We start from the raw sequence: 16,765 nt of genomic DNA, 5'->3' as shown, positions 1-16,765 counted from the left end.
TCGCTGTGAGAGCCATGAAAGAGCCCGATAACGTCAGTGAAGTGAGAAGCTTTCTGGGGATGACAAATCACCTCGGGAAATTCCTTCCTCACCTAGCCACAAAGACACGCCCACTCAGAGATCTACTGAAAAAGTCAAACGGGTGGACCTGGGCATCGGAACAACAGCAAGCCTTCAACAAAATTAAACGAGAACTGACTACACATCCAGGGTTGGCTCTATACGATCCAAACGTGGAGACGCTAGTGTCTGCCGACGCGTCCTCATATGGGTTGGGCGATGTTCTCCTCCAGCGGCAAGAAAATGCAGATTGGAGACCGGTGGCGTATGCGTCGAGGGCGCTCACCAACACCGAACAGCGGTACGCCCAGATTGAGAAGGAGGCACTGGCCTCCACATAAGCCTGTGAGAGGTTCGCAGAGTTTCTCATCGGGAAAAGCTTCCGTATTGAGACAGACCACAAACCTCTAGTTCCACTGCTGGGCTCGAGGCACCTCGATGAACTCCCACCGCGCATCCAACGCCTACGCATGCGCCTAATGAGATTCTGCTATACAATATCTCATGTGCCCGGCAAGGACATTGTGACGGCGGATGTGCTGTCCAGAGCACCTGTGAACAGCACAGCAGAGGGGTTGTCAGAGGAGGAGATCAACCTGTATGCTGACTCTGTCGTGGCAAGCCTGCCAGCGACCGAGAAGAGGCTCAGGGAAATACAAACACATCAGGACAATGACGACATACTGCGACAGCTGAAGCAGTACTGTGCAGAAGGATGGCCAGACAAGTTTTCAATTGGAAGAGCATTCCAGCCCTATCTGCCATTCTCAATGGATCTCACAGTTCATGATGGTTTGCTGCTCTTCGGCTGCAGACTCGTCATTCCAGCATCACTCAGAGCCGACATACTGAACAAGCTGCACGAGGGTCATCTGTGTGCAGGGAGAGAGCAAAACAATCAGTGTGGTGGCCTGGCCTCAACAAAGAGCTGACAAAAATGATAGAGAACTGTGACACATGTGCAAGAGAGAGAACAAACTTCAGAGAAACGATGCTACCCACTGAGTTTCCATCAAGGGCATGGTCTACAGTAGGAGCAGATCTGTTTCAGATAGACAACAAACAGTATTTAGTCATCGTGGACTATTACTCCAGATACTTTGAAGTCGCCAAACTGACCTCGACATCATCAGAAGCTGTGATTGAGCACTCCAAGTCTATCTTTGCTCGTCACGGGATGCCAGAAGTGGTCAGATCCGACAACGGGCCACAGTTTGCGTCTGAATCCTTCACAAAGTTTGCACGTGATTGGGACTTTAGCCATGTGACTTCAAGTCCACACTTTCCGCAGAGCAACGGGGAGGCGGAGCGGGCTGTAAGGACAATCAAGAGTCTCCTCAAGAAGTCCAGTGATCCTTATCTAGCCCTCATGGCCTACCGCTCTGCCTACCGCGCACCACAAAACAATTACGCTTAGGGCACCCAAATGGCCAGCAGCGGCCCTGCTCCCTAGTAACAACTAAGTATGATAGCCTGCTTTACTTGAGGGGGCACAGAGTAATGGAAAGTAATCATGAACTAATGATTAATTCCCTAGTAACAACTATGGTAACTAATAGTCTGTTCTTAAGTAACTACCCATTAACTACTCATGAACTAGCGGAAAAAAATTAAGGAAGTAATCATTACTTACTCGTTCATTAACATGGTTACTAATGGTCAGTTCTTAAGTAACTACCATTAAGGATCTTTAAGGAACTACCATTAAGGGTCATTAAGGAACTACCCATTAACTACTCATGAACTAGCGAAATAATTTTTTTTTTTTTTTTTTTTTTTAAGGAAGTAATCATTACTTACTGGTTCGTTAACATGGTAACTAATGGTCAGGTACTAAGTAACTACCATTAAGGAACTACCTATTAACTCATTGAGTGCCAATGACGACAGTTGTCATCATTTCGAATACTAAGGTAGAGTGCCAAAGACGACGATTGTCGTCAATTGCGTTTTTTGACGGTGGGACGTGGATCAATGCCCGATACATCTCCTGTACAAATATTGTAGCTATTGGAGGTCTATAACCTATTTTACCGACCCAGTAGGTGGCGACAGTGCTCTCCAGATAACAGAAAAGTCCGGAAAACAGGAGGAAAAAGCCGTGATCAAAGAGAAACGATGCATGCTGCAGCCAGAGCCATATAGATTGCTCTGTCTGCAGCTCTGCGAACCGCAGTCAATCCGCGCACACAACTGAGCTCCTCTGCCTCTGTCTGTCTGTCTGCATAGTTTCTTCACACGATTAGCCGCCAGAAAGGCAGCACCCGACGCCGAAGGGCCAAACCTTTCCCTGCAGTCCGGGTTGGCATTTCCTTGTTGCGCTGGGAGCTGCCCGGCCGGCACACACAAACGGAGCGCTCCGAAAATAGACTGGGTGCGTGAGGCTGTGTTTAGTGTGGGGAGGAGTTTGCGGCTGAGGGGGGGAGAGGGGGGTGGGGCACGCAGAGCAGCACACAACACTGACCCAGACAGAAGGACAGGATTGGCAAACGCAAGCCAGAATATCCGATGCCCACCAGCAGCAAATCAAGACCAGCAAGAAGCTGCAACCAGCAGCGCACGCAGGGGCCAGCGCTGCTGGTTGCAGCTAAAAAATATTATTCTGCCAAACAAAATTCCCTGGCCTTCACTGTTTTATTGAAGGAAATTATTTTTGAGGTGTGACTACATTAGAAAATATTAGCTTCAGAGTCAGTGATGTGCTTGAAATGTTTAATTTCACAAAAGGCTCATTATCTCAGCTTCTAGAAAAAAATTGCTGTTTTTGGTTAAATCAAGCTATCTTCTCCGGCTCATAACTAAAGAAAGGAAAATGGGATCAATAAACTTTTTTTTGCAGATGATAGAAGAGAGTCTCATCGTCCTTTGTGCGTGTTCAGTGTTTACATAGTAATATCACACAATATTCTGTGGGCCTCGAGAAATCACTGAAAACGCTCTGAAACTCTGGCACTGGGAGCGTCCGTTCTCCAAAAGTGGCTGGCACTCAATGAGTTAACTATTCATGAACTAATCATGAACTAATGGTTCGTTCCTGACTCGTTCCTTAGTAACTACCCATTTTTTGTGTTAGAGTATTGTAAAGTGTTACCCAATTAACGGATATAATAATAATAGCTTCGGGCCGATTATAGCTATGGGCAGAGGTGGGCAATGCCCACCCAGACATCAGACATGAGTCTTGCCCACCCAATCAAAAGTTAGGAAAATATGTTTATTTTCACCCCCAGCCAATGGAAAAATTGCACAGAAAATACCAGTATCGATTCTAGCTTCTTATTGGGTGGGCACTGAGCTTCAGCCCGCCTCCAAAGTCCTCTCGACTCATGAGAACGAGAAACACAAGAGCTGTGACAGACTCGACTGTACGACTCGACTGACGGCACGCGGCACACACGGCTTGTTTCGTTGTTTTTTACATACTGACAGCACGCTGTCTGTCGCTGACTGAGCGGAAAGCTACATGTCATGGTCATGACATGAGTCCTGGCAGACTAACATCATATGAGGGTCTGTGTGTGACTGTGTGGCTGTGGGAGTGTCTGTAACCTGACGCTGCCAGATGGACGGTTTAGCTCCACATTACGTTTCACTAAACCAGTCGATCTGGGATTGTATATGTTTTTCATAGCGAGACAAGGGCAGGCACGCATGTTAGGGTTGCCACGCATCCCTTAAAATACAGAATTGTCCCGTATCTGACAGTGAAATCATGTCTCCCGTTTTGAACCACCTGCATTGCGTGATGAAAACCTTTGTTGGTAGATTGGTTAGTTTTAGGCATCAGTCACGGTCAGGCTGAGGCTCTGCTCGCTGATTGGCTCTAATCGGGTCTGAGCTGAGCCGATCAGAAAACAGGGACGGGGCGGGTCTTCGCAGAAAGCTGGTGGGGAAAATGGCTTTCTTTACAACGCCACTTCCAGTGAAAACTCGCTTGAAGTTTCAGAAATACACATGTGAATGGGAAGAACCAAACACTTGGCTTGACAGGGTTAGCGAAAATGAATACAAAGGCATGCGTTCGTAAATACGGTAGTCCGTACTAGCTAATGAGTCTAGATCGCAAAACGCCAAGACTGCAGGAGGCTGGTGAACACAGGTGAGTTTAACACGTTATTGAACATGAACAAGAAGTGGGATAAGGTTAGAGGCCGATTTCAGCCATGGGCAGAGGTGGGCAAAGCCCACCCAGACATGAGTCTTGCCCACCCAATCAAAAGTTAGGAAAATATGTTTATTTTCACCCCCAGCCAATGGAAAAATTGCACAGAAAATCTCCGCTGCCCAGACTCAACTGTGGAGAAATTATGTGTCTGTGAGCAGACCCCTACCCAAAGACACGCCCCCAGCAGTAGAGAACCAATCGGCGATTATTATTCCACACACACCATGGTGACTTTTCTAGGAAGTTAGAAATTATCTTTCTCTCAGTTCGTGAATGCTGTGCTGCTAGCGAAAGCTCATAGCTTGACGTACATTACATTACATTCATTTACTTCATCCAAAGTGACTTACAACACTCTTGCAGCTGCTGTGCGTTCATGATGTATCGGTTTCTTATACCAAAGCCCCGTGCTGCTGTAACCGAGGTGAATCAGCGGCGGCGCGGATTCCTCGTGAGTCCCGAGTGGTAGCGAGTGGAATGGTTAAACTCACTCGCATACAGTGGCGTGCCTGACCAAGTTGGTGCCCTAGGCAAGATTTTTGCTGGTGCCCCCCCAAAGAAAATATAATAAAAATGATATCGTAGCTAATTCCACCACTGCAGTGCAGGCTCAGAATCGCCCTTAGGTAGGGGGTGCTGTAAGGAAGGGACTCTCGGTGCTGCCCGCAAGGGCAGCGGCGAAAAAAGTTTGACGTTTTTTGGACTTTCATCCATATTTAGAAGAATATTTCATTTTAAATTAACATTAGGATTATACTGTTGTGATGTCATTATTCAGTATCTTCTCATTTTCTCACTCACTTTCATGTAAGCACCTGCTCTCCCTTTAGTCGTTTTACACTACAACAGACAGCAACACAGGCATAAACACTGAACTTATTATTATTATGGAAAACCAGATTATGATGAAAATCAAACACTTTTGAAGAGAGAGCGTATGAAATAAGATTAGAGCTGGGAATCACAAACTGTTTTTTAATGCATTTTGTTGGTGGTATAAACACAAGACAGCCAAATCCAACAACTTCGAAAATCCCATTTCCTGCCACCAGCACCCACCTTCCAGCTCCCTTGGCCTTCCCCCACTCTGGGAAAAAGCTCCGAGCACGAGCAGGTTGAAGGGGGCGCGGCCGCGCAGGGGGTGGGGTGGTATGGATTAGGGACCATGGTGAAAGTGCTGCAGAATTAGAAAAATGATTTAACTATTATTTAAAGACTTAAGACGTTGTTGTGCTTATTTTTTGTCTACTATTGTAAAATAATAGTAGGCCTATTATCATGAAAAAGTATTTGTAAAAAAAAAAAAAAAAAAAAAATTACCCTCTCTGGCGCCCAAGCGCCCCTAGCATTTGCCTAGTTCGCCTAATGGACGGCAGGCCACTGCTCCCATAAATAATAAATAAAAAAGGCATGTTAATCACAGAGCCGCCGTGTAGATAGAAGCGTTCCGACATCTCCATTCACTCCAATGGACCTGTTTTTTTTCCAGGAAGTAAGGTCCTGGAACTCTTGAGTAAAAAAAGCAGCACTGTCGAGTTGCAGCAAAATAGACAGTTTGTGTTGTACTTTGAAAGGGTTTTTCATCCCTTGAATCAAATTGTACATTATCAGCTTGATTTTAGCATGCAAAAGTAGCGCGAGACCCATTCCTGCCTGTTCATTGGCTAATGAGTCTCGCATTTTGGTCCTCCGCTGACGCCACTCTCTCTCTAGAGCAGTGGACCCCCCCAGGGGTCCATGGAACTTTGCCAGGAGGTCTGCGAAAAGTTTTCAGGTAAAAAAAAATATATATTTTTTTATATAAAAAATATATATATTTTTTTTTATATTTTTATATATATATTTTTTTATATATATATATATATATATTTTTTATTATTATTATTATTATTATTATTATTATTATTATTATTATTATTATGATTATTATTTATTTATTTTTAATGCTAAATGTTACTTATTCCTTCTCAAACTACTTCCTACATGGTGCTAGTCTATCAAAATTGATTGATCATTGATTGTGTTGCATAGTGGTTTTCTGTACTGTTGACAAATTGTGGTATTGTAAGTCGCTTTGGACAAAACAAAAGCGTCTGCTAAATGACGTAATGTAAATGTAATGTAATAAAAAAAATATATCTATATTTTTTTTTTTGCAAAATCTTTGAAAATAGTTTATGCTTTAAATCTAAAATGGTTCATGGATTACATTCTAATAACAAACCTATCAAATTAAAAGTCAAGCACGTTACCGTGGAAACAATTAAGAACCATTATAAACTGCAAAAAAGTGCTATTTTTGGGCCCCGAGACACTTTTTACAAAAATTATTTTTTTAACGCCTTCCTCCAGACTTTTTGGACTTAAGGCTTCAACATTTTAGTTTTTAGTATTTTTCAGCAGCTTGCAACATTTTCTCATGTTTTGCAGGCAATTTTGCTATAGCTAAAAAAATAAAAATAAATAAAACTGCAGGTACAGAGATAAAACTGGTAATTCTCACCTCACTCTCTTCATACACACACACACACACACACACACACACACACACGCACACACACACTGCTGCAGGGCCCGCCCCTGGCCCGCCCACCCCGCCCCCCGACGCGCCTGTGAGTGGCAGGCGAACCTGCCACTTTTGCACTGATGCAAAATCCACCTGCCAGAGATGTGGGAAGCAGCCCTGCTCTGCCCATCCTGCCACTGAACGCTCTCACACACACACACACACACACACACACACACACACACACACACACACACACACACACACACACACACACACACACACACACACACACACACACACACACACACACACACACACAACTTTGAGAGCCGCTCGGCTGGACCTCTTCCAGCCCCCACGCCGTTGGCATTGCGGGCTGTGGGCAGTCGGCACAGCGGGTGGACACCGCCGGGCTTGCCGGTCGTCGGCAGGCTGAAGAGTGAAATTTGAGCCGTGAGAGAAAGGGAGGGCGCGGGGCCGAGCTGGGAGCACGCACACACACGGACACGCGGTCCTCGCCAATGCGGGAAGCATAGAGAGAGGGAGAGGGAGAGGACCCGTCCTATAATCCAGCGGGGGGCTTTGGGGCAGGTGGGGGGTGACGATGCCTCATCGTTCGTTCACCGAGAAGATGAGACATTCTCCCGGGAGTGAGTTTCCTCATTGCAGCCGATTGCAGCTGGGCCGGAGCTCCAGGCTGCCCCCGGGGCTACACTCTGCTGCATCCCGAGGTCGGGTGCAGGGTGTCGGGCAAGCAGCAGTGCATCGCGCACCCCCCCTCTGGAGCTCACGGAGCTCCAGGAGCTCCAGCTTCTTCAATGGAGCCCCAGCTCTGGATAAAAAAAAAAAAAAAAAAAAAAAAAAAAAATCCTCTCTGGAGCTCCAGGGGCGGCCATACTGCAGTGAGTGCCCAGAAAGGACTCTCCTAAGTGACCAAAAATGGTCTAATGCAACTCACGTTTTTTTTTTTTTTTAATTGACACTGCGTCAAAAATAAAAGAGGAACAAACACAATGTTGGTGACAAATTTTACATATACCCCTTGAGTGTTAATCCCACCCAAAAACTTTGGGTGGGAATTGTATTTTGTGGGAAATTGTGGAAAGCTGAAACAAACAGAAAGCATTTTCAAAACAAAGTGGCTTATAAAGGGTTAAAATTCTGAAAATGTATAAACATTTGGGTATGTATGATGTCATCTGAGGGTATAAGGTTTGGCAAACACAAAAAAAAACAAAAAAAACTAAAAAAATGCACACATATTACGTTAACATATTGAGTGACCAAAAATGATCTATTGACATTCACGTATAGTAATAATTAATGTCACATAGGGGTTAAGGCATGTTGGAGGATGGAGAAATCGGCTTGGAGGTAATTAACTGCAGATTCAGTGAGTAATGTGTGATTATTAGGCATTAGTAATCAAACTAGCATTGCTTGCTTGGTGATGATCCAGAACCTGCCCAGAAGCTGTCCAGAAGCTGTCCAGGAGGCTGTTGCAACAGTTGCAACTATCAAAGAATGGCAGTGGATGTGTCAGTCAGATTGCTTGTTATTGCTTGTCTAAATGCAGCCAAGCTACAAGACAACAACTTGAGAGTCTTAGCGGGAGACTATTGGACTATTGAGTTCTGGTCCTCCATACATCCAATACATTACATGCATTTTATCCTGCAAAATCCTGTGGTATCCTCAAACACTCAAGTCTCTAAACATTGCAAATGGCTGTTTCTCTTATGGACAGCTATGTGTTTTTACAATTTCTCAATGTTTTTTCCTGCTGCTCCACTTCTTCACACCAGTGACATAAACATGGGGGAGGCTGTACAAGTGGTCATTAAAACGAATGGAGAACTGCGGGGAAAGAGAAGACAAATTTGACATGGAACAATGGCTCTGTGTGACGCAAAGCATGTGCTTTTCTCTCCTCGTTGCTATTTCATGTCATATTATATATATATATATATATATTATTTGCAGCGAGCGCAGCCCCTTTAGGGAGCGCACTGTGAGTTACCTCCCGCTGCACTCTCCTCCATCACGCCTGTATTTCCCCTCGTTCCCTCTCGTGATGTGTAGGACGTGTAGGACTCAGTGGAGCAGCTTCTCGTGATGTGTAGGACGTGTAGGACTCAGTGGAGCAGCTTCTCGTGATGTGTAGGACATGTAGGACTCAGTGGAGCAGCTCTATCAAAATGCAGCTTTGTTTTATCGGCTGCAGCTCTACCCGAGACTGAGGTCAATAGCCTGTTGTTGAGCCGGCTGTGCTTGGGAGATATCTGGGGGTGGGGGGCTTCTACCTTAGTAGAGGTGGCCTTGTTGATGAGGCCGATGGCAGTTGTTCTTGTGCTGAGAGGTTCTGGTCTTGACAGACCTCAGTCTTTTGCCCAGGGGTTAATGCAGAACGTTGACTTTTAGCGCCTACCTGTTTCAACTCACAGCCTAGTCTTCTTCAGGGCGAGAAGAAGGCTAGTTGAAACCAATTTATTATACAGCTTTTTTTTTTCGGGGATCAACATTCCTTTTTTTTCTATCTTTTTGGTCCGAGTGAAATGTTATTATGGTCTCTCCTGATTCTAAATATACTGGAGGGCAATTGCTTGGTTTGACCAGGTAAAACTGATTTTACAAAATGTCTATGGAAAAATGAATGGCGGATGAAATCCCTTGTATGCAGAACCTGGAAGAGGGAATGACTTTGGCACTCTATGTGAAATTGCAATACCACATACGTAACTGAAAAAAGTAATCACAACACTGGCCTTGAATAATTTAAACTTGAATATTTGAAGAAATGTAAACTAAAATCTTCACTCTCTCTGTCTCTCTCTATTTGTCTGCCTGTCTCTCTCTCTCTCAGACCAAGAACCGTTCAGGTGTATTTTGGGAGGGCGGGGTTAGCGGGGCCTACCAAGCCTTGCTATTGGATGAGGATCAAGGCTGGCTGTTGGTCGGAGGGAAAGACCACATCTACCTGCTGAGTTTGGAGAGCTTGGAGCTGCCGACGCGAACAGTGAAATATCATATTTTAATTTCTTATCTTTTAAACACCCTTAACGAGACTAGCTCCCTAACATGCAACTCACTCTGTAAGACATTCCACGTGGAGGACGCAGCAAATTTAAAAGCTCTTTATATGTTTGCCTTTTCTTTCTTTTCTTTTCCTGTGTCTGAGTTTGTTCATTTTTGTTCTTTGTGTTCTAAAAAAACAGAAAAATAATGTATTGACAAAAAATTCTATAGTGATGTCATATCACCGATGATGTCATAATGATGTCATAATGTGGGGGGGCCAGTCGGTGGGTTAATAGAACACACCTAATCTAATAAACCTTGGAAGTGATGATCAGACTGCATGTGTTTTCCTCTCTCCATCAGATCTACTGGCCCGCTGCTAGAGAGCATGTGGAGCACTGCAGGCTGGCAGGGAAAAGCCTGGAGGTGAGTGTCTTTCACATCGCAAACATCTGATTTATATATGAATCAAATAAGAAAATATGAACCAACAGATGTCTTTTCGTTTCTTACATTCGTATACACTGTGCTTCCTACACATTGCTATGGAGGCCAAACAGCAAGTTCTTCCCTACAGCAATTAACAGGTGATTCCAATTAATTAACAGGTGATTGTAATCAATTAACAGGTGATTCCAATCAAGTGACACAAACAGCCAATTAGCTGTGTGTATTGTAGCACCTTATTGGTAGGAAAATCAATGACACATTTTCTTCCCCTCTCAAACATTATTTGACTTACTGGGCAGGTAAGCTCTTTTTCAGCGTGTGGAATGTTTATTTTGTCTGTTTTTTGTTTTTGTTTTTTGCAGACTGACTGTGCCAACTTTGTGCGGCTGCTGCAGCCCTTCAATAAGACTGATGTTTATGCCTGTGGAACTGGTGCCTTCCATCCTCAGTGCACCTACCTCCACTTAGGACACAACACAGAGGTACAGCCTTCCATCCTCAGTGTTCTACCTCCACTTAGGACACAACACAGAGATACAGGGAAACACACTCATTCATTATTCATTATTTCACTCACATATTGATAGTATTCTGTTACATCACCACACGGCCATCTTGGTAGGAAAATAACAGGTGATTGGAATCAATTAACAGGTGATTACAATCAAGTGACACAAACAGCCAATTAGCTGTGTGTATTGTAGCGCCATATTGGTAGGAAAATCCTTGTGACATTATGTTAATCCTATGAATATAACTACCGTAAATTCCGGACTATAAGACGCACCGGTCTATAAGCCGCACCTTCAAAGGTGACTATTTTTTTCTTCTATAAGCCGCACCGGTCTATAAGCCGCGGGTGTTTTGATGTTTAATTACCATATGTAAGGCTTCGTGCACAGAGGGGATTGTCGGGAAAGAGATGGCTGTTTGGGGAAGCTCCCATTTATTAACATTTCAACAAAACAAAAGTCAGGTCACTAATCCCCAGACAAAATCACACATTGTGGTATTTTTTGTTTTTTTTACAGTGCACACAGTGTCCGCGGTGTGGTGAAAAGAGGGCAAGAGAGGAAATTAAAACAGAAGTGGATTTATAGTTAGAAAGAGTGCTAAAGAAGAGAGAATTCCGTTTTTTATTTTTTTTATTTTAGTTACTCACAGTACTATTGACCAGTCCAACTCAAAAGATATTCGGCAGTTTCACTTTGAGCTCTTGTTCCGCCGCTGGGCACACAGTGTCCGCGGTGTGGTGAAAAGAGGGCAAGAGAGGAAATTAAAACAGAAGTGGATTTATAGTTAGAAAGAGTGCTAAAGATAGTCCGGTCTGGTTATGACGAGTCTCGCTGGGTACAGTACGCCAAAGCGATATCCATTGACTCGATGATGCTGTTGTATGTTGCGCGTTTCTGTTGCACCAACGCGGAGAGGTCCTGCCGGACGAAAAAGCGCGTACCCTCCCAGGTGAGGGGCTTCTTCCCCGCAGCCTGGAGGATGAGTTGACGGTCGGGCCAGCGGAGTAGGCAGATGAAGATGGCCCTCGGTGGCAGGCCGGGGTCTGGACGTGGCCGAGGCGCCCGGTGTGCCCTGTCCACCTCTGGTGGTTTCTCGCCTTCCTTCAGGTCCAGGATGTAACAAAGGATTTTGCCACAAAAGCGTCCATGTCACCAATCTCAGCTCCTCTTTTACATTGATCAGGCGAATGTTATTTCTTTTACTCCTGCTGATTAAGTCATCAACCTGCGTGTGCAGGGTTTCGATTTAGCATTTTATCCATTTTCGGACTCACTGTGTTGTTTTTGTCCTCCAGTGCGCGGATGCGCTTTTCCGCATTATAAACTCTGTTCACGGTTGCCTTAGTTTCTTTAGTGAGTGAGTGGATGGACTTCTGCACGTTTTCAAACTTGTTTTCAAGCTGCTCAAAACCTCTGAGCGATGTCGGACTTAATCGATAGTGTTTCACGGAGTAAAAGTTTAGCCCAAGCGTGTATCTCCAGCCTCCAGCAGGTGAGTCATTTCCTCATTCTTGGCGTGATTGCTTCGTCTTTTTCTTTCTGCTTACCTGTGTTGTGTTATGTTATGTTATGTTATGTTGTTAAAAGAGGGCAAGAGAGGAAATTAAAACAGAAGTGGATTTATAGTTAGAAAGAGTGCTAAAAAAGAGAGATTTTTTTTTTTTTTTGGAAAAAATCCATAGATAAGACGCACCGTTATATAAGCCGCAGGGGGCAAAAAAGGCCAAAAAACGGGAAAAAAGCCGTGGCTTATAGTCCGGAATTTACGGTACCCATATCCCCCTCCCACCACCCACATCTCCCTAGCCACTCCCCCTAACCACCCCTTGAACCCTGACCTATTCACCTTATGTTTCAACACGGGTCAGCCAGTTACCTGTTGTGTTTACACTTCCTCTGACAGTACAGTACTGGTGACCAGGGCCCCGTTCCAATACCCATACTTGTACTTCTTTCTTGTAGTATGTACTGCCGCTGCCCTCACAAAGTATGGATTGTAGTGTGCAGCATGCATGCAAAATGCATACTATTGGGACACACTACATCTGTCGTCACGTGAGCTTCCTGAACTCCGACCTCTTGCTCACTTCCGCCGACGTCCGCAGCGCCACATTTGATTTTTTTTTTTTTTTTATATTATTCAATAAACAAAGTCTGGCAGTAACAAACAGTACATTATACAAAAAATTCAGACTAAACATTTACAAAATTGGAACAGACAATCAAATAAACAAAATAAAATAAATAAAGCAAAAACATTAAGTCAGAGTTCTAAACAGGAATCAAGATATGCATGTTTTGGTACACACCATGCTTGTTTGGTTTTAACATATTTCAAGGCTTTCTTAAAGTTAATTATCTCATTCATGAACACGCAGCTCAGTCAGTGCGACGTAACTCCAGTAGGTGGCGGTAATGCACAAAAAGTTGTTTGCCAACCGCCATAAAACATTAGAAGAAGAAGAAGAAGACATAACTTCCTGCTGCGCAAAGGATTGTGGGGAAGATTGGCTGGTGCAGCATGCATCGATGCATACTCCGAAATAGGAGCTGATGTAGTACAACATCCTGGTACTCTTGGCATACTGCATCTGACATACTATGTATTGGGACATACTAAATCTTTTTTTGCCTACTAAATAGTATGGAAGTATGGGTATTGGAACGGGGCCCAGGTAAAACAGACAGTGCTTTGAACAGGAAGTCATAACACAACTGGGTCAAGTGGGCGGGGCTACATAAGGTGTATAGGTTGACGCCACGTCTCGTCATTTGCTGGTTTAGCTGGCTCAGCCTGGGTGGGGGCGTGGTCAGGGTGGGGTAAAAACCCCCATTCTATCCATTCAGCAAAGTTAGAATTTAGCTGATAGCCCAGCCCAGGCAGACACGATCGGGGATTTAACCACCGCAGTAAACGCACATCTGAGCAGACGTCTTGTGTTCTGCTCTAGAACCCCCAAACCTGTAGTTTAGAGCCGCAGCACCGTCTATTGGTGAGTCAGCCCATGAGATATATGAGCGGTTTTACCCCACTCGCGCGCCAGCCGTTTAACATTTTGTGGGCGTTCCCAGACATGCGGACTGTCTCTATACTGTAGGACCTACCTATCCCTAGCTATGGCTCACCCAATCACCTGCGGGGTGCTTTTGAAAAAAATTTAACGAGCGACTCGTTGGCAGATGGTCAGGTTAAGTACCTCCTGCAGTCCTTCAAAGTACCCCTAGGTCCCATTTGAGAAACTGGACTGTATTGGACTGTATGAATACCAATATAATATTAAAATGAATGCATACAGCATGGATATGGAAAGAAATAGAGGAACTTCCTCTCCTTCTGACTATCTGTAATTCTGTGTGTGTGTGTGTCTGTGTGTGGTCCTCCCCCCCCTCCCTCCCTCCCTCCCTCTCTCCCTCCCTCCCTCCCTCCCTCCTATCCACCTTATTTTTGGCGGCCATTTTTGCCTGATCTGCATGATGGGTGCTTCTTCCGGTGTGATCCTCACAGCCTTGTTGCTGACAGCTTGACACCCGTCTGGGCGAACGGAGCAAATCACTAATCAGGTCCAGCTTGGCAAAAATCTCGCCGATAAATATCCCTTTAAGAGCGCAGTGCATTCATGGGTAATTGCCTGCTGTGGCTAATATTAGCCGCTAGTTAGTTATGTTACATGGTAGTAAAACGCCACTGAATGACCAAATTGATATAACTTTTAACCATTTCGAGTAACACTGTTTCCATACGGATCACCAGCGTTAGTTTGTTGTTTATAACGTGGCTATATTCATAACGTTTTCTATCTCGGATGCGTTATTTCGAATCGCACAACGCCTGGCGCAACCTATGTGGGTTTCAGGACGAAACAGACTCGAGCCACTAATGTCATCTTAAGAGCACAATATTCCTGGAATGCAAGTTTAACTAAACAGTTACATGTCCTCTGCATTCTACATACAATTAAGATATTACGGGTTGTTTTATTTTGTATGTTAAATACTTATTGACCAAGTTATGTTCAATTCAGCCAGGGTACAAGGGACTGAGTGTAGGTGGCCATCTTTTCAAATCAAGTAGAATAACATTTAGGAAATGGCAAGCTGCAACAATAAGTCACGTTAAACCGGACCTTGTACGCACAATTATTTTTTACAGTGGGGCATTCAAAAATAAGGTGGATAGGAACCTTTGTTCGTGTTGTCTGAGACAGTGGAGTCAGGCAGAGGAAAGTGTCCCTTCAGTCCCAGAGAGCCATTTACTGCTCGCCTGATGGGTAGGTCACATCCACACATCATGTACTATGTACACACACACACACACACACACACACACACACACACACACAGTGGATGCATTACTAGTGGAAATATTCAATCATTTTCTGTCACATTCTGACTGCCGTATTCACATTGTGGTGACTCAGGGCAGCAGACAATCCCGCCACTGTCTGCAGTGACCTCTCACTCCTCCCTGCAAACCACGGTCTGCAGTGACCTCTCACTCCTCCCTGCAAACCACGGTCTGCAGTGACCTCTCACTCCTCCCTGCAAACCACTGTCTGCAGTGACCTCTCACTCCTCCCTGCAAACCCTGCGTTCAGCTGTGCTGTGTGGTCCCAGCACACGGCGACAGGCTTGGAGTTTGGTCATTTTAGGGGTGCAGCCATTTGGCCTTTGGTGTCACCATTTCTTTTAGGGCACAAAGGCCACATGCCAGGAGACAAAGGCCATTGAGTGAAATAAGAGGATTTGGAGTGTAATGTACAAATAAATAACTGACTTTCCTATAGAGACACTGCGTAACGCCTCATCATTCAGAAACCACGCCCAAGACGGGGGAAAACACAAACTCCTGTCCAATCCTGGCGTTCTCCTATAGAGACACTGCGTAACGCGTCATCATTCAGAAACCACGCCCAAGACGGGGGAAAACACAAAGCCCCCCTCCAATCCTGGCGTTCCCCTATGTCACGTGCATGGTTGCATGTTGCACACAAAGATCGTATATACAGAAGATGAACACTCCAACTTACTTCCTTGACAGCTAAATCCACATTTTCTTCTCGCCAATTCTCAATGGCTTCCTTGTTTTGCTCGGGAGTACAAAAAAACTTTAATTGGCGATTTTTTACATTTGTTGTGTGCGCAGCCCAGCACACAACAGCTTTTATCTATGTTTAATTCAAGGAAAATTACGCTGGTGAATGGGAGTGAACAGACCGATTTCCCCCGTGATGGGCATGGCCTATTTCTTGCAGTGTCTCTATGTCACGTGCATGGTTGCGTGTTGCACAAAAAGATTGTATATACGGAAGATGAACACTCCAACTTACTTCTTGACAGCTAGATCCACATTTTTCTTCTCACCAATTCTCAATGGCTTCCTTGTTTTGCTCAGGAGTACAAAAAAACTTTAACTGGCGATTTTTTACATTTGTTACAGAGTAAGCTGACTATCAGTACGTTATTGCACGCATAGGCCTATCTTTACATTTAAAAAAATAGAAATAGAAGTAGGCTATGTCAGTGTTTTCCCCTGAACAGCTTAGAAAGTGGACACTGTCAATAGTTAGCACTGTGAAGCTGATACAATTCAGGTTGCGGTAATAATGCAACATTTAAGGATGCCAACCGCCATAAAACACAGAAGAAGAAGCTGAGAAAAAGGAAATGCTGTGGGGTTGCAGCTGGTGAAAACTGTCTATAGGCTAAACGTCAACTTTTACAGTCTGTGTCTAAACAGAGAGTCTCGCTCTCTGCTGCACTGCTTTTAAACAACCTAGAGATGTTGACAGGAGCAGGCTGGTAGCAGAGCACAACTGTCATGGTGGCCGTAGGGATCTCAGGGCATCATGGCCAGAGGGAGGGGCAACATGGTGGCCATGGTGGATTCCCCACCCTGCACAGCCCATGAGTTATTTCACAGGCCTACGTCAGTCGCTGGCCCGTAGGACACTTGCGGCACAAATATATCAATGAGGATTGGATCCATTAGACAACTAGAGGGCACTAGAGTTCATACCTCCGCTGCGGCGTGTGGTTACGTGAATCTGT

The 16,765-nt window shown here is 44.7% G+C and overlaps 1 protein-coding gene across 1 annotated transcript in view; it reads left to right on the top strand.

Annotated features, from left to right (window-relative positions):
* Nucleotides 1-8,078: 8,078 nt before the first annotated feature.
* LOC310799349 (semaphorin-3D-like) overlaps nt 8,079-16,765 on the top strand; it is a gene marked incomplete at its 5' end in the record, with an annotated part of 25,798 nt that continues 17,111 nt past the window's right edge. Inside the window, 5 exons of the mRNA XM_083661942.1 lie at nt 8,079-8,108; nt 9,598-9,750; nt 10,116-10,178; nt 10,565-10,684; nt 14,895-14,985. Of these exons, the coding sequence (XP_083518068.1) occupies nt 8,079-8,108; nt 9,598-9,750; nt 10,116-10,178; nt 10,565-10,684; nt 14,895-14,985 (457 nt within the window). The remainder of the gene's footprint in view (nt 8,109-9,597; nt 9,751-10,115; nt 10,179-10,564; nt 10,685-14,894; nt 14,986-16,765) is intronic.

This window comes from Poromitra crassiceps (genome assembly GCF_964638095.1).
Source record: "Poromitra crassiceps genome assembly, chromosome: 27".
Taxonomy (NCBI): domain Eukaryota; kingdom Metazoa; phylum Chordata; class Actinopteri; order Beryciformes; family Melamphaidae; genus Poromitra; species Poromitra crassiceps.
This window is presented reverse-complemented; position numbering and strand designations above follow the sequence as displayed.